This window comes from Homarus americanus, unplaced genomic scaffold, assembly GCF_018991925.1.
Source record: "Homarus americanus isolate GMGI-L3 unplaced genomic scaffold, GMGI_Hamer_2.0 scaffold32929, whole genome shotgun sequence".
Classification (NCBI taxonomy): Eukaryota; Metazoa; Arthropoda; class Malacostraca; order Decapoda; family Nephropidae; genus Homarus; species Homarus americanus.
Window position 1 is genome coordinate 15359172 of NW_024737097.1, and position 27270 is coordinate 15386441.

General features: G+C 41.4%; 1 protein-coding gene across 9 annotated transcripts in view; it reads left to right on the plus strand.

The window, feature by feature from the left end:
• The window catches only part of LOC121873237 (transforming acidic coiled-coil-containing protein 3-like), a 133592-nt gene that overhangs the window by 58351 nt on the left and 47971 nt on the right, over positions 1–27270 (plus strand). For 4 of the 9 annotated variants that reach the window (XM_042376614.1, XM_042376615.1, XM_042376617.1 and 1 more), the window contains 4 exons: positions 18573–18730; positions 19495–19682; positions 20976–21023; positions 23949–27019. In XM_042376614.1, the coding sequence (XP_042232548.1) occupies positions 18573–18730; positions 19495–19682; positions 20976–21023; positions 23949–27019 (3465 nt within the window). Of the gene's footprint in view, positions 1–9589; positions 9661–14085; positions 14249–16061; positions 16128–18572; positions 18731–19494; positions 19683–20975; positions 21024–23735; positions 23797–23948; positions 27020–27270 lie in introns of those variants that run through there. The other 5 variants (XM_042376619.1, XM_042376620.1, XM_042376621.1 and 2 more) reach the window with 5 other exon arrangements.

A 27270-nucleotide genomic window follows, 5' to 3' on the forward strand; every position in this document is an offset into this window, starting at 1 on the left:
CGGCGACCTTAGTCCATACCTTCCTTCCTTCCTTCCTTCCTCTCTCCATCCATTCCTTCATTCATTTCTCCCTCTCTTTCTTCCTCTCTCATTCCCTCCCCTCTCCCACTTCCTTCCTCCTCTCCACCTCCCTACATCCCTCATCTACACCCCCCCACCACCACCACCAAAGCCTCAACCTTTACAAGAGAAATTAGACTTCTCAGGTCGCCCCCAACACAACACAACACAACACAACACAACGCAACGCAACACAACGCAACACAACACAACACCACTTTAAAATCTCATCACAAAACACGAAATAATTAACATATAGTAAACTCATCATAGAACTGACAAACATTTGGTACTTTGATATGGCGTGAGGTGTGTTGTCAGGCGGTCAGGGAGTTATCTCAGAGCTGGCAACAATGTGAGGCATGTTGTCAGGCGGTCAGGGAGTTATCTCAGAGCTGGCAACAGTTGGTTCCTTGATATAGCGTTTTATAGTTAAGACTTGGGACGTGTTGGGCATTCTTGTCTCCAGATGTACAGCATATTTGAGTTGGTACCAAGACTGTATGTGGTAGCTGTGGTGGAGATAGTTGTTGTTAGTTGTGGTAGTAGTAGTGGTGGTCGTTATTGTGGTGTTAGTAGTTGTAATAGTTGTAATAGTAGTGGTAGTAGTAGATGTAGTGGTTGTTGTAGTATGTGGTGTTAGTAGTTGTAATAGTAGTGGTAGTAGTAGTAGTTGTAGTGGTTGTTGTAGTATGTGGTGCTAGTAGTTGTAATAGTAGTGGTAGTTGTAGTTGTGTTAGTTGAAGTAGTTGTGGTGTAGTAGTAATAGTAGCAGTAGTATTAATTGAAGTAGAAGTCGGGGTTATAGTAGTAGCAGTAGTAGTAGTAGTAATAGTCGTCAAATGTCTGTAGATTTGTCATTTCTAGAGGTCAAAGTTCAACTGGTGACCTTGACATACTACTTGACCTTTCACCCCGTAACAATAACAGGTCTGTGTTTTTATTGACTTTAGAATACCTGTGTGACCTTGAGGGGGGGGAACTTAAGGTCAAAGGTCATGGAGGTAATAGAGACAGTTGTGACCTCTTCGTCTTGTCGATGGTACAATTAATGCCTGTGTTGTGGTGAAGGGGCAGCTACCTCAGTTATTGCTATGTTGTGTTATTATTATTATTATTATTATTATTATTATTATTATTATTATTATTTGTACTAATTAATTATCTATCTGTCTATCATTTTGTCGATCGAAATTGGTCTATTTATAAATCTCTCTCTCTCTCTCTCTCTCTCTCTCTCTCTCTCTCTCTCTCTCTCAAAAATAAAGCAAATTATGATAATCTCGGAGTGTAAAAAAATAGTTTAGTCTCCCCCTTAAACTTTTCGTGGTGGGGCTGGCGGTACATTTTCTGTGATGAACGTCAACAAAGACTCCCCCTCCCTGCAGCCCACACTCTGTCGACTGTTATTTGTTCAGTAAAATTATCATACAAGTTTACAGTAGTTCATCCTGTACTAGACAGTGTAGGTATACAAACAATACAGTATAAATAGACAGTGTACAAACAATGATAGAATTAGGTTAGGTTAGGGTAGTGCTCGGTTAGGTTAGGTTAGGTTAGCGTTGGGTTAGGTTAGGGTAAGTGCTCGGTTAAGTTAGGTTAGCGTTGGGTTAGGTTAGGTTAGGGTAAGTGCTTGGTTAAGTTAGGTTAGCGTTGGGTTAGGTTAGGTTAGAGTAGTGCTCGGTTAAGTTAGGTTAGCGTTGGGTTAGGTTAGGTTAGGTCGAGTTCGGGTATTTAATCACAAGATGAATTAAGCCGGGGTGCCTAATCCTTACGTGATCTGTTTTACCATTGTATATTGTTCACCATATTAAAACTAAACACCATTATACATATCCCACACACACACACACACACATACGTACACATATAAACGCACACACACACACACACACACACACACACACACACACAGCCTTTGTCTCTTTAACCTCACATAATAAAGGTAATGTAATCCGTCAGATCAGTTTATAATTACTAAGTCACTTTTTTCTGCGAGTGGTTCAGTCTCCCCCCCTCCCTCACCCTTCCGCGCCTCCTCGTGAACCACTCTCTGTGTTGTTGTGAACCGCTGGGGATGCTTAGGGCTCGAACCAGTGACTGTTAGGTAAGGTGACTACAGGAGGAGAGAAGGACGTCGCCGTGTACAGTGTGACCGAGGGATTAAACCACCCCACCTCCACACCCTTCCACTACCCCCAGTGTGACCGAGGGATTAAACCACCCCACCTCCACACCCTTCCACTTCCCCTCACCCCTCATCCACACCTCCCCACCCGCTGCTTCTGTAACACTAAGGTGTGTGTTGCGTCCTGTTGTTGTGGCGCCGCTGTTGCTCACCTAACCTAAGCCTCTTGTTCCGTCACGCTGTTGTCTTGTGTCTTTGAGGATAACTTGTTTACGTTCACCCGCTGGGCTACATCACGTGGGTGTAGTTAGGTTAGGTTAGGTTATTAAAGGGCGGGGCGGATACAGCACACTGCACATTCTTTCACAGCTGGGTGAACTAGAGGTAGTTACCCTGAGAACGAACCATTAACCCCAGGTACAGGAAACGAGCGCTGTCTCCACTCATCCACCGCAGCCCAGTCATGTGACACTTACAATTTAATGGCTGATGTGTAGTTGTTTGCCTTGTTCTCCTCTCTCTCTCTCTCTTTTATACAATGTCTTTCTCTCGTTCTTTCTCATGTCTACTCTCTCTCTCTCTAATTATCAGTCAGGTCGTTACAGTCGGGTTAGAGGTTGTTACTGTCACGTTACATCGTTCTGTCACGCTGCAGGTGTTGTCATTGTTATGTGTGTATGTATTTTGGGATCACCTGAAGAATCGTCTCCCCAGAATCCGGCAGGGCGACGATTCTTCAGGTGGGGTCAGGGCCCTCCACGGTTGTTAATCTTCAGGTTAGTGGAGTCAGGACCCTCCAGTCAGGTAGGAGGACTATATAATAGTAAGTGGGCTCAAAAAATTTCAGTCAATTTTGTGGATGTGAATACTGGTGGTCACACAAACGATTGAATCATATTGGAACAAGAACAAGAGTTACATCAAGACCATGCGTGGCTGCAAACGAAGCTTTTTAAATTCTTACCTTCAAGAATTCATGTGGCATGATCGTTTTTCTGATAATCCTCTGGAAATTTTATGTCAACACATTGCTGTTCAGTACCTTTGTAATATGCATCACAATAAAGAAGCATAACATAAAGGAATATATTTGTTATCCTAATTATACAAATTATAATCTGGGGCGACAATTCTTCAGGTGATCCGTATTTTGTGTTCAAGCTGAGGAATACTTCAGCTGTAGTGGTGTAAGGGGGGGGGGTGTAGTGGTGTAAGGGGGAGGGTGTAGTGGTGTAGGGGAGGGTGTGGTAAGTGTGGGGAGGTGTAGTGGTGTAAGGGGGGGGGGTGTAGTGGTGTAAGGGGGAGGGTGTAGTGGTGTGAGGAAGGTATTCTAGGCGTGGTGTAATGGGCTTATACTACACCTGTGCTGACCCAGGTGGTCAGGAGGGTCTGTGAAGGTCAGGGGGTGATATTAACTGGTCGCCTCTCAATGGTGTCTTATACCTTATATGTCCAGGGTAGGTTAGGTTAGTTAGGTTAGGTTAAGTTAGGTTAGGAATAGATAAGACTAGTGTTGGATGGGTCAGTGAAGGCTTACTGTAGGTCCCTTCACCAAATGTCAAGTGCTGGGGCGTCTCCTACACACACACACACACACACGGGAGAAAATTTAGCGTGTCATTGTTGGTGAGCGTAGCAGGAATGAATGATCGGAACGTTAGAAAGTGAAGGAGAATCTGGGCGCCATCTTCCCCGGGGCTACAACTCCTGCAGTGTATACAGGATGGGTAAACCAGGTTGTCTTAGAGGCCAATTTCCAGTATGTTAAGTCCCGTGTTGACACCTGTATGAGGAGTGTGGCATAGCACTGGTTATCCACCAACATCCTGAGGTTCAAGGAGGTGGTGTGTGGGATGGCTACACATGTGGGTGAGAGATGTGTGTTTACTTACTCATCTGGCAACACTGGTTATTGTTCTACTGTCCTTCCTGCCCTAGTTCACGTATATTAGTGACGTGAAACATGGTTAAATATACACCCAAGTTATTGTTGTTGTAAATACGTAAGTGCGGTTGTTAGTGCTCACAACTTTTAAGAGTGAGTGTATGTATGGCGGGGTGGTTCACGACTAGCACAGGAAGTGAGAGTTAAACCCCACGAGAAAGTAATTATTAAAAAGCAACAACTTGGCAACTTAAGCACGGTGACCTAGAGCAGCGTATCCTATTATATGCAGGAGCCCATCAACTGTTGCCTTAGTACGACCGCCTCTGTCACCCAGACCTCACCGCGCGCCCCACTTACCGCCCAAACTCACTCTCTCAACGTCGTCAGGATGCCAGTGTTCCTATTAATATTCGTCAGGGTGTGAGACCGGTAAGTAAGGCACTAGTTTTCCTCCGCGTGTGTTATGGTTGTTGTTCCGTGTTGGTGGTGTGAGTCACGTCACGGTTAGTGCGAGACGCTGAAAATGACGGTACAATAATGCGGTAGTTGTGTGGGTGTGTGGGTGAGCGTGTGAGGGTGGAGGAGAAGGCCAGCAGACTGCTTCCTCACACAGCACAGCGCCGTCTACCCTCACAAACCAAGATAGTCGTCCGTCGTCTATTGTTATTGCTGCTACTGCTTCTGCTGCTACTGCTTCTGCTGCTACTGCCGCTACGATTACTACTGGTACTACTGTTACTATTACTCCTCATTGAGCACTGGTTGTGTGAGGAAAGTGAGGTGTGTTGTGACAGAGGAGCGCCCCCCTGACACAGTATACAACGTGTGTGTCAACCTTCCCAACGAGTGAGCTTATGGGGTGATATTGAGGTCAAGTTGACTGAGCTGTTGCTGAGAACTTTCACAGGTGTGTATGTGTGTGAGTGTAAATTGACGTTAAAGTGTAGTTCAGTCGCCTCGTCACTTCACTACACAATGCAGTGATTACGGGTTTTCCTCTCTAGTATGTTTATATGTGGACGTGACTGTATGTGTGTGTGTGTGTGTGTACCCGAGTATGTCAAGTATGTGAATCAGGTTGTTTATGTCTTGTGTAGTGGAGGGAGAAGTATGTATGTATGTGTGTGTGTATGTTTAAGTGTTCATGTGTACTGTACTTATTTAAGTGTGTGTACAAGTGTGTATGTTTTATGTGTACATATGTGTGTATAATTATGAGTGTGTGTTTATGTGTGTACCTACCAAAGTGTGTGTTAATTGTACAGGGGGCCGAACAAGCCGTTTTATTTTCACGACTCTTCAACTGTGTCATGTCAAGAGTGTCACGTGTCGCATCTGAGGTGTCAAGCTTAATATGTGTCGGACCAAATATATCAGATCTAAGGTGTCAGTTATCACAAGTGTCAAGTGTCGGATCAGCAGTGTCATAAATCAGTGTCAAATGAATGGTGTCATTATCTTAAAGGCGTCGTAGTGCTTGTGTCAGACTTTACCACTGTGAGGTGAGGAAGGCAAGGCAGGTGAGGTGTGAGGTGAGGAAGGCAGGTGAGACAGCCTCCCACACCCACCACCGTGTGACAGGAAATAAACTAACCATTGTGATCAAAAATGACTCAACGGTGTAAGATTTCCTCCTCTGTCACACACACGAAGATTAAACAAAAAGCAACTGATTATTAACTTTTTTATCTAGATGTTTACTGTGTGTCTGTCTATAGCTGTCTGTCTGTCTGTGTCTATTTCTGTCTGTCTGAGTCTGTATCTGTCTGTATATTTGAAACATCAGTCGAGGAACAGTGAAATCCCCCCCCCCCCATCTTGAGGCGTGACGTCAGCTGTTAAGTATTGTCACACCTCGCCCACTGCTGCCACGCCCTTCCTCGACACATCCTGAAGGGGGCAGTGATCCACAGTCTTAGGGAACACCTCAACATTCTTAACATTCCAAGTAGCACCTCAACATTCTTAACATTCCAAGTAGCATCTCAACATTCACAGGGCTTCAAGTAGCACCTCAACATTCTTAACATTCCAAGTAACACCTCAACATTCTCAAGGGTTCAAGTAACACCTCAACATTCTTAGCATTCCAAGTACAACTCAACATTTACAGGGCTTCAAGTAACACCTCAACATTCACAGGGTTTCAAGTAACACCAACATTCCCAAGGGTTTAAGTAGCACCTCAACATTCACGAACAATCATTCACAAATCCTGGAAACATATATATATATATTATGTGTAGTCATGTTCCGTAATGCTCCTTGTTCCGTATTTGGTTTTGTGCGAATGAGAGGATGTCTGTCTGGAGTATTTTAGTATATTAATGGACTTGTTGTTATTATTGGTGGTTAAATCGGGAAGGTTATGACACGACACACATACACGCGATCTATGTCACTGTCACCGTCATTGTCACTGCCAGTCTTCACACGTCACGGCATTGCGGTATATATAATTCTCTCAGCCGTGTCATCATTCTCCATTCACTCAGTCACTTTTCCTTCATGATACAATAGAACCTCTCTGTCTTCATTCTATCCTGGTTCTTGTATACCCAGGGAGGATACTATACCCTGCAGGGTTAAGGGTATCTATTTAGGGTGGGCATTAGGCTATCAACACATACCCAGGGTAGATGGTTAGGTTTGGTTAGGTTAGGTTATGGGTATACTGTAGTGTTTGATCTGGGCCATTTTGTACCCAGGGGCATTATTAGGTTTTGTTACAGTATATAGTTCAGTAGCATGGCACAGACAGACAGACAGACACACCGCCAGCAGACAGGTTTAACCACACGCTAAACTCTATACTTAATATGAGTTTAGGGAAGTTGAGATGAGGAATAATATACTTCTTTTTTGTTCTTTCCCGTGAGGCGACAAGTTGTTCTTCCGCGTTGGTGAGCATCAGTGCGTGGTGTCTGTCCCCCCCTCCCCTTCCACCCCCTCCCTCCCTCTTCCTTCCCGTGTCCTTGCCGCCAACACGCTATAACTATACTGTACACCGCTGTTGAACTATTTGTTGCTATTATTCTGCTATTATTTTTTTTTACTGTACTCACCACACACTTCCGTAGTATAAATCTATTAATCTGATATAAATAAGTGAATTAGATAATACTATACCTTTATTGGAAGCATCAAATCGTGTAACATTTAATAAAAACATCACGAAATAGAAAGATCCACCAATTTACTATTACCATAAAGGGAAAAATAAATAAATTTGTCTATTTGTTTTTATTTCTATAACTTGTAGAGTAAGGGAACCATCACAAAAGCCATCAGGAGAGCCAAGGTCATGCATTCAGTGTCATTGACCTACACAATTAAGCACTAGGAGACTGTAATGGGCTGTGTGTGTGTGTGAAATAGGCTCGGTAGGGGCAAATCTTCAGGTGAAATAAGCTGGGAGGGGCTAATCTTCAGGTGAAATAAGCTGGGAGGGTCTAATCTTCAGGTGAAATAAGCTGGGAGGGTCTAATCTTCAGGTGAAATAAGCTGGGAGGGTCTAATCTTCAGGTTAAATAAGCTTGGGGGCTAATCTTCAGGTTAAATAAGCTTGGGGGCTAATCTTCAGGTTAAATAAGCTTGGGGGCTAATCTTCAGGTTAAATAAGCTGGGAGGGGCTAATCTTCAGGTGATCCAACAAGCATTCATTACCTCCAGTAGCTGTGTTGTCCTCTGTCCCGGCTTGACAACTGAGCCTCTCCACCACCACAATGTCACATACCTTATATAATTAGCTCGTAAAACACCCTGGGGATACAGTAATACCTCTATTTAACGGACTAGACGGAGAGGAGAATCCGTTATAACGTGGGTCCGTTAGATATGAAACCTACATCTAACGAATTATAGATGAAAGTCCGTTATATGCAGGGTTCACTATCCTTATCTCCATGGGATGAAATACTGAACATTTAACATTAGCTCCCACTAATTAATTATCATTTTAGCATTGTTTATATATAAGTGGTCCTTGGTTCTATCCCGGGGCACTCCTAGTACACCCGGGGGGTAAATGGGCTTCTATCTTTGCAGTTGAGGAAGTTATGGGTGTCAAATGCAGTACCTGTCTGATTTATGGTGTCCCAAATAGGTTGTCATGTGTATAGGACCGACTCTTTCCCGTTTAAATATCACCAGTGAGTTAATACTGTATAGGGTACGTAATTACCTCGGCTGCAGTTGGGGTGTTAGTGGATCTGGCAGCTAGGTTTTGTGTCGTAGCTAAACGTGATGGTAGAAGTCCTCCTGACACCTTATGACACTTCCTGACATCTCATAGCACCTTATCATACCTCCTGACACCTCCTGACACCTACTAACACTTTCTGACACCTCCTGACACCTTCATACGGGTATTTGTGTGATGCAAGAGAGTTTCTAAATTTGCGGTGAATACTTGAACGCGCGCCACTGCAGTGGAACGCACTGCAAATTCTACCTAGACTGTAGACAGGACAAGGAAGTGTGCGTGTGTGAGAGAGAGAGAGACAGAAAGTCGCTCAAAGCAAGAATGACTCACAGAAACCGTTCTAGCATACATCCAGAATTCAAATTACATCAGAAAGACGAATTAAAAAAAAATAAATAAAACAAATTAAAACTTTTATGTGTTTACTCTTGATACGAAAATACATTAAGCTTACAACAGAGGGAGAGAAAGACGCTGTTGTTATCATAGTAGTTACTTCAGTGTGTGGTGAAGCTCCGTGTTGTTCACGGTGATGTATTACTGGCAGCTGTAGACGTTGTTGTTGGAAGCGATAGATAAGATGTGGGAAGTTAGTAAGGTGTGTGGTGGAGGGTGGGGCTGTGGTGGAGGGTGGGGCTGTGTTGTGGGTGGAGGTTTGTTGGAGGGTTGTGGTTTAACAGTGCAGATCATAACCCAAGCTAGGTTATACTCAGGGTAATATTTACTAACCCCCGAGGTACACACTACCTGCAGGCCATCATGTACCCTGCAGGTATATAGTGGACGGGGCATAATCTGCTATTGTCACCAGTTGCGTTGAGCCAAATTCTCAAAAACTCCTGTGTTGCATTTCTACGCTGTGTGTGTGTGTGTGTGTGTGTGTGTGTGTGTGTGTGTGTGTGTGTGTGTGTGTGTGTGTGTGTGTGTGTGTAGACGCCACATGTACACCTTACTAACGTCTGGCGGTGCACATAGAATTAACTTGTTGATGGTGTTAGTCAGCCACCTCGTGTGTGTGTGTGTGTGTGTGTGTTCTTCTATAGGTTGTGGTAGGTGTGTTTTGGGTGAATAATTGTGGTGGTAGTGGTATAGGGTACCTATGGTGATTATGTGGTTATGGTGGTAGTTGTGGTTGTGACAATGATGTTAGATGGTGGTTATGGTGATAAAGATGGTGGTGGTAATGACCTTGGTGGTGATGATGGTGGTAGTGGTTGTGGTGATGACGGTAGTGGTGGTGGTGGCAGTTAAACATACCAGAGGGCCCAGTGACGGGGTGGCACTCTGGCAGCCGGTGCCTGGTATCGGTGCCAGGCCAGACTAGTGTTGGCCTCACCGTCCTCACCTCGAGTGCTGGACTCCTGCCTCTCACCACCTGTTTGTCCTGTGGTGACTTGGTGACCCTGTTTGGTGACTCTAGGGAGGAGAGATTTGTGGGGGGCTGTGTGGTGACTCCGTGATGTGGGTAGTGTGTGGTGACCCGTTTGGTGATGCGAATAGTGTGGTGACTCGGTGACGTGGATAATGTGGTGACTCGCTTGATGATGCGGGTAGTGTGTGATGACCCGCTTAGTGATGTAAATAGTGTGGTGACTCCGTGATATGGTGACTAGTTAGGTGATGTGAATAGTATGGTGACCCGCTTGATGTGGGTAGTGTGTGTGTGTGTGGTGACTTCGTGTTGTGGGTAGTGTGTGTGGTGAGTGACCCCGTGACCTCACACACACACACACACACCTCTCAGTATATCGTCCAGTGAAAGTTAAAAGTGTGATCCATAAAACTATATATACTTTCTATATATTTTTATACTTTACAATACATAGAAAACTGAGTATACTTCATAGAGGAAAAAAATAGTATCTAGCAGAAAAGTTTTTATATTTTAAATAGAGAATTGTGTATACTTTACATAGACAAACAAACAACGAATAGCCTTGTGTATAGTAGTGATATAATACACAGATATACACAATGTTCATACCAGCGAGTATACAGTATAGTAGTTAGTGACAAGTGTAGTACATCAATGAACACTATTTATCAGATAAGTACACTTCAGGGGTATATATAGTACTCTTAAGTGTACTGTGAGGGAAATTTAAGTAACGCAAGACGGTATATAATAATATTGATTTTACTTATGAACTACAATGTAAATAACATCTATAAATAACATATAGTTTATTTTTATATTATTTCTAGAACAAAATATTCATAAACATTAACACAGCCATAATAAAAATATGATATTTTTATCCGTTAAATTGTCAAATTATCTAAATATTTACATTTAGTCTCGTATACTGTAGGTAGTATCCTTTAAATCATCAATGTAATGTATTAAAAAACTATGTTATCTGGTTAAGTCATCTGTAACTTTATCAAAATGACTAAAACTTTGTTACTATGTGAAATGGTTTTGTAGTTTGTAGAGAAAGGGTGTTTATTAGTCGCAGTGAGGCGGGTCCGATACAGCAGTCATTGGGGATTCGGTTTTATTTAACGGGTAGAGTGGATGGCGTGTGTCTGTGGGGGGGTGGGGTGAGGAGTGTGTGGGGTGGAGTGGAGGAGCAAAGGGGGGTGGAGGAGGAATGGGGGGGTGGAGTGAGTGTGCGGGGGGTGAGTGGAGAGTGGAGGTGGGAGGAGTGGAGGAGGTGGGGTGAGGAGGAGGTAAGGGAGGAGAGGAGGAATGTGTGTGTAGTAATGGTGGGTCACTGTAGAAATCTGATTGGTCAACCAGTTTAGGCCTAATCTAGGACGAAATGCAACAATGTTCCTACTAGAGAGAGAGAGAGAGAGAGAGAGAGAGAGAGAGAGAGCCATATATAAACAAGACACATCCTAATAATATTGTTTTGTAAATTAGTTCAGTATAAATATCTATCATCATCTCATGTGTCTGTCACTTGTCTTAACAATAAACACGTAACATTCTAAGATTCAGATCCAGATATAATTAATAAATATAATCATAACCCCACACGATACAACTGTTGTATATAGAGGTTGTTAAGGGCCTTGGGTCGGTCGCCTTGGTGGTTGTATTAACATAAGTTCCACAAGCGGACGAAAATAGTTGTGTCGATAAGCATCAGTACCAGTGTGTGTTGTGTTGTTGTGGTGTTGCTGTGGTGTTATGGTGTGTTGTGGTGCTGCTGTGGTGTTATGGTGTGTTGTGGTGTTGCTGTGGTGGTATGGTGTGTTGTGGTGGTGTTAAAGCGCCGAAGCGGCGCTGTGTTGTGGTGGTACAAAAGGCAAGTAAAGTGTGTGTGTGCAGGATAGTTAAGTGTGTGTGTGCAAGGATGAGGGTGAAGGGCAGGGCCAAATTTAGTGTATGTTGGGGGGCGGAAAGTGTGTGGGCGAGGGCCCACGGCGGATGTGGCGCAGTAACTGGTCAACGCGCCCATATTAACGTCTTTTATTTTCATGACGGATTGGTCCAGGTGCAATCAATCCCAGACCTCGGAAGTATTATTCAACCAATCGCTGGCACTCTGAGACTATTCAACCAGAAATACAGACCTCGAGACCATTCAACCAATCCCAGACCTCGGGATCATTCAACCAATCACAGACCTCGGAGACTATCTAACAAATCACAGACCTCGAAATAATTCAACTAATCATCACAGAGACCTCGAGACTATTCAACTAATCCCAGACCTCGGAGACTATTCATCCAATCACAGACCCGGAGATTATCAACCAATCCCAGACCTCGGAGACTATTCAACCAATCACAGACTTCGGAGACTATTCAACCAGTCACAGACCTCGGAGACCATTCAACCAATCCCAGACCTCGGGGACTATTCAACCAATCACAGACCTCGGAGACTATTCAACAAATCACAGACCTCGGAAACAATTCAACCAATCACAGACCTCGGAGACTATTCAACCAATCCCAGACCTCGGAGACTATTCAACCAATCACAGACCTCGGAGACTATTCAACCAATCACAGACCTCGGAGACTATTCAACCAATCCCAAACTTCGGAGACTATTCAACCAATCCCAGACCTCGGGGACTATTCAACCAATCACAGACTTCGGAGACTATTCAACCAATCACAGACCGCGGAGACTATTCAACCAATCACAGACTTCGGAGACTATTCAACCAATCCCAGACCTAGGAGACTATTCAACCAATCCCAGACTTCGGAGACTATTCAACCAATCCCAGACCTCGGAGACTATTCAACCAATCCCAGACCTCGGAGACTATTCAACCAATCCCAGACCTCGGAGACTATTCAACCAATCCCAGACGTCGACAACTAACCAATCAGAGTTAATTAATCTTCATGCACTACAGCCATTCGTTATCCATTACAAAAGACTAAACACAGTTTTTCGATTTAAAATATTGAAAATCTCTAATTGTTGAAGCGTCGTTGTTTTTACTGGAGATAGAAATGGAAAGTTATTTAACGTCACGATTGACTATGTATCACCTGAAGATTAAACACCCCGGTAGTTTACTTTACCTGGAGTTTTAACCCCTTGATGTTTTTACCCCTTGATGTTTTAACCCCTTGATGTTTTAACCCTTTGATGTTTTAACCCTTTGATGTTTTAACCCCTTGATGTTTTAACCCCTTGATGTTTTAACCCTTTGATGTTTTAACCCCTTGATGTTTTAACCCTTTGATGTTTTAACCCTTTGATGTTTTAACCCTTTGATGTTTTAACCCTTTGATGTTTTAACCCTTTGATGGCAATGTTTTAACCCTTTGATGACGATGGTTTAACTCTTTGATGACGATGGTTTAACTCTTTGATGACGATGGTTTAACCCTTTGATGACGATGGTTTAACCCTTTGATGACGATGGTTTAACCCTTTGATGACGATGGTTTAACTCTTTGATGACGATGGGTTTAACTCTTTGATGACGATGGTTTAACTCTTTGATGACGATGGTTTAACTCTTTGATGACGATGGGTTTAACTCTTTGATGACGATGGTTTAACTCTTTGATGACGATGGTTTAACCCTTTGATGACGATGGTTTAACTCTTTGATGACGATGGTTTAACCCTTTGATGATGATAGTATAACGGACTCCTTTCTCCCTATAATCCGTTATATGGGGTTCACATCTAAGAGACCCTCGATATAACGGACCTTCCTTTTCACATAGTCCGTTAAATAGAGGTTTTACTGGCGTGAGGTGGCTGTGTTGAAGTGTTGCTGGGAGGAGGAGGGGCAGGAAGGATGAAGGGGTGGACCGGATACTGAACTAACGGCATCAAAGAGCAGGTGAGAGAGATGGGAACGGAGATGAGGAAGGAGGAGGAGTGTGTGAGATGAGGGAGAGGGGGTGAGATGAGGGAGGAGGGAAGGGGGGGGATAGGGAGGTACATCCATCACAAAGGTGGGACTTTCCGGGAAACATATGATTGGAAAAAAAAATCAAGGTTAGGGAACTGACACACTGGTGGGGGAGGAGTACATGCGGGGTAGGGTGAGTCAGGGGGAGAGGAGTACGTGAGGGGGTAGGGTGAGTCAGGGGGAGAGGAGTACGTAAGGGGGGAGGGTGAGTCAGGTAGGGCAATATAACAGTTGGAGAAGCGCCAACAGGACCCGCTATGAGAAATATGCAGGGTAAGGGAGGGGCGGGGTGGGGGTAGAGGTGTTGTAAGCCCCCCACCACCACACCCTTAGCACGTGTGTTGGAGATACCCCCCCACCCCTCCCCTCCTCCATCTACCACACATTACGCATATCTGATTATCTTTTTATATATAACACGAAACGAATTTTTTTTAACCTTATTTCGTTACATAGTTTCAGGGACAATGGAAAGTGACTTAAAATAAAAAAAATGTAATAAAAATATGTATTATGTGAGGTAAATAAAATCACAGAAGACGAATTAGACCAATATATAAAACAACTCGGACGACCATTCAAAAACACCGCCATGAATTTTTTGAGGAATCTTATACAGGTAAATAAATTAAAAGGTGTGATGTGCTGTATATTTTCCTAATTAACTAATATTCATAATTGTGATTATTTTTGATGTTATAATTGTCCAAACTATATTACAAAATTAGATGCAAGTATTTATGTATATTTAGTGATAGAGGGAATAGTTGTACAATATTTCTGACCTGTGAGTGTTGTATTGTGGGAAACATTGACTAGATTTTATTAATGTTAGTAAATTATATCGTTTTTGTATTTTAGCCACAGATTTCCCAGGTTGAAGGTTTATGATTATTATTTAAGTCTCCACGATGATAATGAGGTTTGTAATGGGTCTTTTGAGCTGTTTGTGGTTTAAATCAACTCACTGTTTTATCATTGTGTGCATACTTGGACTGTGTGTGTATATGTTGAACCACTGTGAATATGTATGGTTGACGATATAGACGAGTAGTTTTTTTATAAAGCTACGTATTTATCGAGTAGTTTGCCATTTGTCTAGTGGTTCTCCCTCACCGCCCTCGTCCTCACCGTTTTCTATACACCAGCAGCTGTCAGGCGGCTCAGGCTCTCCACCATGTAAACAAAAGCATCACAGAGTCAGGGGAGACACAGTGTAGAGAGTTGCTTGAAGGTGGTGATTGCGGCATTATAACAACCACAGGAGGTTTGAGAACGATCTCTTTGTTAGGATTATGAGTTTAGAATATAATAATGAGATGTTAGGGATGGTGTGAGGTAGGAGGAGGAGGAGGTGGTTACACTAGGGTGGGTTGACGTGGCCCCTGACCCCTCGAGTGTGTGGTGGAGATTGCGTCATTCTGATAGCCATAGGAGGTTTGAAAACGATCCATTTCTAAGGCTTATGAGTCTATAATGTAATATGAGAGGTTATGAGTTGTAGAAAGGGAGGAGGTGTGTATGGGGTGAGTGGTAAGAGGAGGAGGTGGTAACAAGGGTGGCCTCTGACCCCTAGTGTGGGAATCAACCAGACTTAACTATATCCTGCCGGCGTCTTTACCATTTTATTTAAAGTTAATGGTTATTTTAACATTATGGCTACCTTAACTTAGTGTAAATCTTAATATATTGGGAGTTTTAACTTAATTTTTAGTTTCTTTAATGGTAATACGAACACTGAAGGCTTTCTATAAAGATTATTAAGTTTATATTTCTTCTACTCTTTACTTAAACAAGAAGAAAGACTGACACATACCACATTTTCCGCACTGTAGTTGTAGTAGTAATAGTTGTAGTAGTCGTAGTAATAATATTTATAGTAATTGTAAGGTATTATACATGTAAGCATCATTTCATTGGTTAAGAATACAAGTTAACAGTGGTTCAGCATATATGTACTCAGTGTAGGTATACAAAGTTTTACAGTGTTATTCAGCAAGTGTAGGTGTACCAGTGTTAAGTGTAGGTGTACCAGTGTTAAGTGTAGATGTACTAGTGTTGAATGTAGGTGTACTAGTGCTAAGTGTAGGTGTACTAGCGTTGAATGTAGGTGTACTAGTGTGTTAAGTGTAGGTGTACCAGAGAGAGTGTAGAGTACTAATGTTAAGTGTGTGTGTACTGGTGAATTAAGTGTATGTGTACTAGTAAGTGTATGTGTACTAGTAAGTGTAGGTGTACTAGCAAGTGTAGCTGTTCTAGTGTTAAGTGTAGATGTACTAGTGTTAAATGTAGGTGTACTAGTGAGTTTAGAGTAGGTGTACTAGTGCTAAGTGTAGGTGTAGTAGTTTTATGTGTAGGTGTACTAGTGTCTTAAGTGTAGGTGTACCAGAGAGAGTGTAGATGTACTAATACACAGTGACTTTGTATTACAGGGTAGCCAATCTGCTAACAAGGCAGACACTGGGCAGAAGAAGAAGGTGTGCGGTCGAGGATATACAGTATTGCTTATGTGTTGTTGTCGTGATATGTGTTGTGTAACTCGACTCAAACAGCAGTTAATAGGCTTAGTTTGTACACACACACACCAAAACTATCTTTATGGAGGGGTCTGATTAACTTCAAAATGAACGCCACGATTCCTGTTGTCTCGGTAGGCTTGTCAAAATTCTCCTTCCGTTGGGTCATATTGTCTAACCGCATTCTCGTAAAGATACTTTTTTGGAGTGTGTGTATATTTGTTTATTTGTCATCTACGGTACTATAATTTCAAGCATAATTGATCTTAAATTATCGAATACTAATGAACAATAATTAAAGCCATCTGATATACTGTTCATGAGTTATTTTATACTCCATTTTTGCTCTGATAATGTCCCATATATTGTAAGAAATTCGGTCCAGTGATGAGTGCTGTATTTTATTAGGCAAAGAGGCAAAAATATTGTCTCCATTGAAAAAATTGTATCTACTAAGTACTATCAGAGGCATTTTGCTCATATTTCTACACTTGTTATTGTAGCATTTCAGCTCCACGAGTCCCATAAATCCTTTGGTCCACCTCCTTCACTTCCTAGATGGAACTCTGAACCATAGAATTTTACAGTACAGTACAGTACAGTACAAGTAAATAAACTGCGGAGTGTTTACATTTGCGGTAAAATTATGTGCGGTCTTCTAGTTCAACTTGTTAATCCCTTCTCTATGGGGATGGCAGTTTTAATAATTTGTTTAGCTAATGCCAGACAATTTTATTCAGCAGAGAGAGGACCCGATACACAAGGGGTTAAGACCCAGCTGATAATGTACTATTTTTGGGGGTAGAAATCTCAGTATTATTTAGTTTTATGAACGTGACAAATAATATGAAGTGTCATCTGAGATATTAACTGCTGTTGTAACATTTGTTGTAGCTTAATGATTAATTGTTTCATTGTGAATTATTTTCTTCAGATTAAAAAGAAAACAATATTTACCATTTCAGCATGACACTAATAGCTCTGCTGCAGCTCACAATGTTCCACAGATATCACTTTCTCTCTCTTGATCTCCCTCCTTCCTCCCTCTCCTTCTCTCTCTCTTGATCTCCCTCCTTCCTCCCTCTCCATCTCTCTCTCTTGATCTCCCTCCTTCCTCATTCTCCATCTCTCTTTTTTTCTCCCTCACCACCTTCCCTCCCTCCCCCTCTCTCTCTTCTTGTTTTATTACATTTATCAGATTTTTTACTGATAACCTCTATTTATTTCTACATTCCACTGCAAGTCACTTTATCTCATGTACCCAATGTAATAACAGATCTGTATATGCAGCATGAATAATTACACGTTGAAATTGAACGATTCGAGCAAAATTCCTCGACCACAGCAATATCTAGCACCTTATTGTGGGTCATATATGGGGTTAGTTTATAACTGAATATATCGGAATAATCACAGAAAAAGCTATATACCATAATATAAAATAAATCTCTGTAAATTAATATTAAAATCGATTCCCCTCTCAACCCCATGACACTTAAGTAATGCCAGATATTACCCAAAAGTGTTAGGGAATTTTGTCCACGACTGTATCCAAAAATAATCCTGTGTGTATGAAGTTATTATTAATACAGTACAGTATTCTATTTTATTTGCTGTTGTATTTCCTTTTATGTTTACTATTCTATACATTATCATCTACCAAATTTATTGTACCGGTAGTCTTGAAAGTGCACGTTGTCTGAAGATGTATGAGATTTATTTCCCTCTGTTAATACTGTAAAGCAGAGAATATTAAGATACATTTCTGTTTGTATTTGAACAGTAACCATTAATTCATAATTTGCATTTGTTGATTATTTGCCACTAAACAAAACAATTATAAAAAAAAATCAATAAATTATTTGGATACTGTACCGAGGCACCCCGAGTTGATCTAGCTGTGAATGGGTACCTGACTTGTAATTGGAGTAAGAATTGATGGTAACTAAAAGTATTGAATCTAAATAACACAGAAACAAGTTAAATAAAGGAAACAACATATAAACAGATGAGAAATAACAATAATTGAGGGATAGTGGAGATAGTGAGAGGACAGTATTGACAGACGACTAAGTGTGCTGCAGTGTTGGGTCATTGGAGAGTATTAATGCCTGTGATGGCCAGTTCATCCTACACCTGCAAGTCTTCATTCCATTTAATATGATGAAAATCTTTATAGGTTAGGTTAGGTAGTAGTGTGTTTGTTCATAGTGGTCTGCTAATAGTCAATCATTCTTGGCAAAGTCTATCCCAAGAAAACTATTTGGATTTCTTGAGAATAGAAAAATAATAGTGTTTTAGGTTAGGTTAGATAGTAGTGTGGTCTGCTAATAGTCAACTGTTCTCTTTGGCAGTATCTGTCCTGCAAGAAAACTATTTGAAATACTTGAAAATAGAAAAAATAATAGTGTTTTATTTTTCCCCCAGGGCCCAACAGCACCCCTGGGCTTGGCTGGCCCTCCAGGCAATCCGGAACAGGAGGCTGAGGGCCAGAAGAACTTGACTGTCATCACCCAGGAGAACGCGATCATCAGCAGCCCACCATCAACCCCGAGTTCTCTGCCGTCTGAGACCTCCTCTCATAGGTACTGTACTCTTCACACTCACCCCTCTTATCATTCATAGAGAAGATTACTCTATACTGTGTACCAAAAATACAGAATATTAGTGTTTATTTATTTATTTATTTTTTATAATTTTATCACTTCAGTTCACTAGCCATATGAGCAGGAGTCCTTTATTTGTTACTTTGTTAAGACCTTTATTGTCCAGTGTTAGTACAGGAGAAAACTGGAGTAGTATGCGGATAAAACCTTGTGTTATGACTGGTAGAGCCACACTGGATAACACCCTTCTAGTGAGAGGTTTTATTTGTCCCTGTGTAATTATTATTTTTGTCAAGTATTAACAGTATCAGTAGTTGTGGGAATAAACAATTATTTCTCAAGTCTTCGTTAGATTTAGAAGAAATTAAGAGTGAAGATGAGGTAGATGTTACCTGTACGGTCGAGTTAATACATGCTAGGTTCTGTAGTTTTCAATTTGGGGTGAATTTTGTTATAAATTGGTGGCTAAGTGAAGTACTTATAGTTAATTCTACAAAATAATGTTTAAATTCTTAATAAATTCTACAAATTAACATTGAAATTTTGAGTAATTTCTACAGATTAAATGTTGTGCTGTGTCAAGCCTTTGGGCCATATTGCTGTTAGAAGTATAGTAGTATGCTGTACAGTATTGTACAGTATATATAGCACAGTATCAACATTTTAGAACTGAGTATTGTTATTATGACCGAGCATAGTTCTTCCTAATATCACTGATGTTAATGTACTGTGTATGTCAACAGCTTAAGCAAAGAGTGTGACACCGCCTCAACAACCGAGGACACCAGTTTTGCCTCGTGCTTGACCGGTGACCCCAGCAGTGCCTCAGACACATCCCCGACATCTCCTGTGAAAGAGTTGGTCTCATCGTTGGGTGTTGTCAAGACTCCAGCTGGTCAGGTCAACTTACTTGATTCATCAGTAAACTCTGGTGAGTGAGTGAATGAAGTAACTGCATTGACTTTGAGTTTTAATATTTATCGTACTCTTAGAAAATGGCTGTAAAACATTATTGATGATGGTGACTTTACTGCTTATTATTCCATACTAGATGTTCGGGTAGTTGGTCTGTTCTTTTCTTTTCTTTTTTCTTTTATTTTATTGTAATTTATTTTATTTATTTTTTGGCTTTGTTTTGACTTTTATAATCGAGTGTTAGTAGAGGAGGAAGCTCTACTGTAGTCTGGGCTAGGGACTGAAGCCAGGACACAGTAGTGAGAGATTTAGGCTTTACTGCTCTACCACTACACTTGGAACACCATCAAGTATTGTTCTATTTAGAGTAATAATATGTGATATTTTTTTCTCCAAAACTTCGTCTACAATTCTACTGTATTATACTAAATGCTGTGACCTGCTTCAGTGATATATTCTACAATTATTCTTAGTTTATTCAATAGATGACACAACTCGGCATGCATGACAACTTGTGGTAGGTAAATATGTCCATTAAACCAGTAATTGTGTAGACTTGGAGGTGAACTTTGGTAACGAACAACATCTTCAAGAGAGGCTGGAAGGTACCGGGTAGTGTAGCGGCCATACCAACAGATAGATGCAGTCATGGTTAATACTTCGTCCCGTCACTTAAAGGTTAAACATCAGTGGTGTTCAAAAAGTCCATGTGTGCACCTGCAGTAATAAACAATCATTATTTACCTTGTTCTCCTCTTAAGATTATTGGTATAACAGGGAACAAGTATATACCGGCACTGTATGACTAGTTATTGTAGATGTGCATAGGGACCTACGAACACCCTGCCTCTAACCAGTAGAAAATCTTGTAGTTACTGTAGCATTGTGAGAGTAGTTTTTGTACCGGACTTATATATTGTAATCTCATTTATACCTTAGCATTTGTTTATATATTTATTTTTTCAGTATTGTAGGTGTTAGTTGTGTGTGTGTGTGACCTTTATAACTTATAATATATACAACTTAAGAGAGATTAATTCTATATTTTGTTAAGTCAATCTGTTAAAATAATATTTCTCTAAGGTATGGAATTAATGCAAGATTTTAATATGATTTTTTTCTTTTTATCTGATCAAAGTTTGTGTGATTTTGAATCAGTTTTAATTAAACTTGGATTTTTTCTAATTAATTTTTTTATTTGGGATATGATAATTGTACACACGATACAAAAAAATCCTACTCTAAATTGGAAAGTTTTTTGTCCAGTTTAATTTAAAAACTATATATAATAAACCTTGTTCATTTACAGTGTGTGACTCTGTGGCTCAGACCAATACCCAAAATGGGGTTAAAAAAGGTATTCCCTAAAAAGCTTGTATACAGTAATGTGTTGAGTTGTGCTCAGAGTACCGTAGATGACTGCATTTTGTCTCCTCCCCACCATAGCACTGACTGACCTCCGGAACTCCGCCTTGGGTGATGATAGTAGTACATGTAGTGGCATTATTTTTGTTTCTCACTTATCTATTTTTTTTTAATAACTCGAAATGTCTCACTTTTTTAACTAATTTGAATTCTAGTGAAATAATCCTTTTTATTGTAATTTTTAGGTTAGAATTTTGGATCGATGAACGCTTGTATTGTATAATATAGTTCGTTACGGCTCTAATTCCCGGTTGGCTATAGTTCGTGATATCTATACTCTAGTTTGTGACGGCTATAGTTCTTGACAGCTGTAGTTCGTGACAGCTATAGTTCATCACGGTTATAGTTTCGGACGGCTATAGTTCGTGACAGCTACAGGAAAACTCTCTGTAGCTGTACTTACTGGGATCCCTGTAGTGAGGCCAATGATTACTGCCAGGCATAAGCTTTTTACATGATGCCAGTAATTCATATCTTTGACTATAAGATACGGTTTAGTGCCAAATAGCTTTTATTAAGGGAACGTTTCATATTTTTATATTTAATTTCTCTCTCTCTCTCTCTGTTTTTCTCTGTCTCTCGTTGTACATCATTTGAGTCACTACTGTAGACTATATCTCACTTTTAAGCAAGATGAAGTGACGTAAAGAGGATGTGGGGGAGCGGAGGTAGGTGTCCCTCTACCTACATTCATGGTATCTGTGAATGATGAACTATAACATTCAATTGAAGCTTTCGTTTATGTCTGCTGTTTTCTTATTTCATCATTCACAGATACTGCCATGAGTGTAGGTAGAGGGACACCTGCCTCCCTGCTGCCCCCCTCCCACCTCACATCCTCCTTACCTCACTTCACCTCGCCATATCACCGTCCATTAGGCAAAAGATATGAGCTAATAACAGTCCAATCAGTGCATATTTAGTAAACATATAAACATTCCACAAATCATTCCATTGATATATTTGTTTTAATATTGTTTTAGTTTGATTCCATAGCGTGTTTACTATTACGAGTTTTCTTCTGTCTTATGTAAACAAACACAGGACTGCCACACTGCACAAAACCTGACAAGCCCCTGTAAATGCACTAGTGAAGGGGACTGTACAATATATGATGAATTAGAAATATAAAAATGTGATTAATTTTTGTTTTTAATGCTATACAGAACGGTATTAATATAATGAAAAAGTGTTTTTGAGTTTGTGTGAAGAAATACCTTTAGTCTATATGCTGGTGTGAAGGGTGACAGTTTGTAATAAGTGTGGACTGTGCAGAGCAGCAGTACCTGGCAGCCCAGATGTGCATGTGGGTCCGGCAAGTAATTTTCCATGTCCATGTGCCCAGCACTTGCCTGGCGGATGAGCTAATATTTTGAGCAGAAAAAACATTGTTGCTAGATGGGAATTTGTCAGGTGCTATGGTGCTGTGTGACCTTGCCTCATTGCACCTGTTTAACCAAGGAGGTCTGTCTGCAGTGTACTGTACAAGGATTAGTGACCTATGTCAGGTGCAGATAATTTATCTCTACATTAAACTGCCAACTAGTCAATCAAGTGTCAAGTTGTCAACATTTCAAAGGAACTATCAAGCCGAGAGACCTTTACTGTCCATATTCTGTAGATATTAAGGCTGTACAGTTCATGGAAAAAGTGTGTTTTTGGGGAGGGGGGAAGTTTTGTACAGGGAAACATATTCATACTGTAATGGGCTTCTCTTTCTCTATACACTCCGTTAGATGGAGGATTTCACATCTAATGGACCCTCAATGTAATGGACTTTCATCTCTATATAGTCCATTAAATAAAGGTTTCACTGTTAGGCAAATTCTCAAAGGCGATCATGACAAGAACATACTGTATATATATTTTTTTTCATTTATTGGGCACCCCCCTACATCCTTGTGTAAGGTGAAGCGCAGAAGCGTTTACAGCGCCCAACAGGGAAGCATGCTAAGTTCATGCTTGCCTTTATGTCTCATGAGTTAAAGGCGTAGAAGCCTGAAGAGTCAAGGGCGTAGAAGCCTGAAGAGTCAGTGGTTTATGTCATCAAGTTATTGGAAGCTCCAACAACTCCCCGAATACGAATTTGCAACTTTCGACTTGCAACAGGTACCTACTTTACTGCTAGGTGAACAGGGACTAATGGGGGCTAGGAAGTAAGTTCAAACAACTTCCACCGGCCCGGGAATCGAACCCGTGACATCTCGCTTGCGAGGCAAGAACGGTACCGCTTCTACCACCGATCCCCACAAGAACATATTGTTATTATTGTTCTTCCTTTTAGCAAATCTTTAACATTGTTGCCAAGTTCGCTCAACAGAACATTTCCCACACTGTTATACAGTATCAGCGGGGTTACTAAACCTTAGATAAGAGAGACAAAGATACAGGTGTATTGAGATTTATTCAGGTGTGACTAATAGTTTATCTTATCATTGTGGTTAACTGTGCTATCTTATAATGCCTGATAATATAGTTAACCTTTGGGTGGGGTGGTGTGTGTGTGTGTGTGTCTGCGTGCTGGACCTAAGCTAACGTGTCCCTCATCCTCCCACATTATTTATCACTTGTGGCAAGATAGTGACAATTAACCTGTATTGTTTGGTGGAACTTGTGCATGGTGTTTATCATTAAGTGATATATATATACCACCACCATAATGCCACTGTTGAGATATCACTGTAAAAACCACTTAAATGTAAAAAGTAAGTATTGTTTGTGTTTATCAGTTTATTACTCTCACAATGGCATTAAGAACACTGTAGTCATAATTGTCTCATAGATGTATACAGGATGTCATTATTGTCTTGCTGTAGATCCCATACCACCTTATCTGACTCCAGCGATTTTTCCTCAGACTCGGAGTACGAAAGCGCGGAGGAGCTCGACCTTCCTCCCGACCGAGCCGCCGTTGTTGAGGTTCAGCCAACTTCAGAGAACCTCATACCTCCAAGTAGACTCACAGACCAAGCTGAGGGTACACAGCAAGAGGTGAGCGTGCCACTTGCTGTATTAGACCAACCCAACGACCTCTTCCTCCCAGTCCACGAAGAAAGTATTATTGTTACAAAGACTGAAGTTCCTGCCGCTGTACCCGTTGCTGTAGAGAGCCCTGTAGTTAGCACAGACAGTACTCCAGTAACAGTAGGTAAAGAGAGTGAAAACTTGACGAGTGAACGGCCGACAAGTACACCAAGTACTATATGTGACTCGGTAGTGATCGTAACCAAGCGTGAAGTCATCGAAGAATCCGTAAGCAAGGGCGTTGAACACGTGACTTGGTCCAAACCAGAGAGTGAGTTGGACGGTGTGGTTACGTCAAGTTGTAGTGCGGACTCGACACGGAGCGTAGAGGTAACGGTACCACAAGAAAATAATAATAATCTTGATAGTACAGATTCTGGTGAAATAAAAAGTGGAAGTAAAGACATTGAAGCTCAGTCACTAACACAAGATATTTTAGTAAGCAAAGTAATAGAAAACGAAAGCCAGTCCTGTCAAGTTACAAGCGACGTTGACAGTGAACTTGCATTACAAAGTGAGAGTCAGGTTATAGGTGAAAAACAAAAAAGTGAAGGAGAAATTTGCTCAAAACACATCGTTGAGACCCCCGAGTTAGCTGGAGAACAAGCCGAGAAACACCAGACGAGAGAGACAAAGGATTCTACCACAGAGTATCCCACTCCAGAGGTCACACCTACGGTAACTGCTCACTCACTTGAGGCATCCAGAGAGGAGCAACAACAACAACCACCACCAACACAGGTCATAGATCCTGATGACATACCAATTGTCGCCAAGAAGAGCTATAACCTCGATTTTCTTGATGCTTTAGATGATCCGAACTTTAACCCTTTTGCCACAAAGACCTCGGTGAGAAGTTCCCCTCCGCCGACCCCAGACCCAGGTTGTAAACTTCCTCCATTGAAACCTGCCGTGAGAAAGAAGAAAGGAGGTGAGGAAAGGAAGAAAGTCTCCGAAGAAGTGAAGACCCCTCCAGTAGCAGGTCATACAGTGAGTGAGGCAAAGGTTAATGAAGACCAGACAGTAAGTCAGAGGAAACAAGAAACAAACTCACCTGATTCTTCCTCGTTTGAAGTAGATCAGAGGTTACCTGTGCCAGGAGTCACAACTGTTGATGACTTAAATAAAAATATCCCTGAAATACCTTCAGAAGGAATAGAACAACCACAAAAATCCGAGCAATTGTTGGAAATCACCTTTGATGAGCCGGTAAATTCCATCAGTAGACCTCCCAGGAAACTTGGCAAGAAGCCCCAGCTAAAACAACAAAGACAACCTGTTAAGAAAACTCCCCCAAAGACAAAGGTTATCGAGAAAAACAACAACAGAGTCGAGGACGAGAGTATTACCGAATCGGACACCAAACCCGAACAAGGCGACGACGACCTCCCAATACCCCCATCTAAGGGATACAATTTAGACTTCCTCAATAACCTTGACGACGGTAACTTTAACCCCTTCGCAACAAAGTGTAGTGTAAGTAACTCGCCCCCAAGAGAAGGCTTCACTCTTCCTGACGATAAAGAATTTGATAAACCCAAACCAAAGACCACCGTCCCTGCCAAGGAAGCTCACGCCAAGAAAGGTTTTAGTGTCATTAAACCTAAAGCCAAAACAAACGTACCTGCAGCAGATGAATCGGATTCACCGCAGAAAATCGTAGAAGAAACGGTAAAATTAGAAACAGACTCACTCGAAAAAAGTGGAGAAAAAACAGCAAAATTAAAAGTAGTTTCACCCCAAAAAAGTGTAAAAGAAACATCGAAATTAGAACCAGTTGTAAATCACTGTGAAAGTAACTCCATAAAGCCTACTGAAGAGGAAGAAGAGATACCCATCAGACCCAAGGGCGGATATAACCTCGACTTCCTTGACGATCCGAACTTTAATCCCTTCCAGACTCGGTCGCCTCTCGAGTCGAAGACACTCAACGTTACCGAGTCTGAACCCGTGCCAAAAGATATCGTTGTTGCCAAAGAAAACTGTGTAAGTGAGGAGGTAGATTCTTATAGTGAGTGTGATAAACAAAGTGTTGTAGTTCCTAAAACGCAAAGCGATAGTAACGAGGAACAGCCGTCCCAAACACCTCAGAAGGAAGTAAAGGAGGAATCTGGACCAATAATTGAAAAAGCCGATAAAGAAGAAACGAGAGAAAGAGAGACATTGGTTGATGAAAGAGAGGAGATAAAGATTGTAGAAGATAAAGTACAAGTTGTTAATGAATCTCAACAGGTTGCAGCACTAAGAGAACCTCAAGGTTGTGAAGAGAAAACAAAAGCGCCGGAGGAAGAAACACCAGACGTAACAGATAGCTTGTCAAGACTCGCTAAAGAAAAGTTTGAATCCGACGCCGAACTCTCGCAGTTAAAGAGAAATGCTCAAATATCAGAGGAAGTGAGTCAGGCTCTACGAGATCTAAAACAAGAGTCGAGATCAGAATTCGAAACTGAAGACGACTCGCGCAGAAAATCTGAGAACGACATCTCGGAGACAGAGAAGGAATTCAACTTACCCAAAGTTCCATCCATCGGTACAATCGGTCAGCTTGACAGCTTAGAGTTTGCCCAGCTACTCGGCAATGAGGCAAGTCGTCTCGCTGAGGAGTTTATGAACTGCTCTACAGATTCTGGTCTTCCCGATTCTGATGATAGCAGTTGTGTCAAACCCAACAGCGTAGAGTCAGTCATGGCGGACACCAACTGCACCAAATCCCCTCAGTATGGGGCGCATCTGGATGAAAACGTCAACCCATTCCAAAGGCATTCAAGGTTATCCCGGTCTCCACCCTTAGGCAAGAGAGAGGCAGTGTGTGGAGCGGAGAGTGGAGATAGTGCCAACATGCAGGACCCCTTCAACCCCAGAAGATCACTGAAACGAGAGAGTGTCATGGGAGAGGAGAGACTGGTATGTATTGCTATTTTTATATACTCTTTATTGCTCTGGTTTATATATTGAAAACGTCTACTGACTAGTCACACAGTTTATCTTTTTATAACACCTAAAGATAGACCTCGCAAATGCCTCCTCAGCTTTACCTCATAAGTCAAGCTCTCTGATTAATATTGTGAGATCATTCATCCTCTCTACATCATTTGTTACTTTCATCGTCTCGTTCTTATTCCACGTTGAATAATATTACCAAGTACAGAATGTGT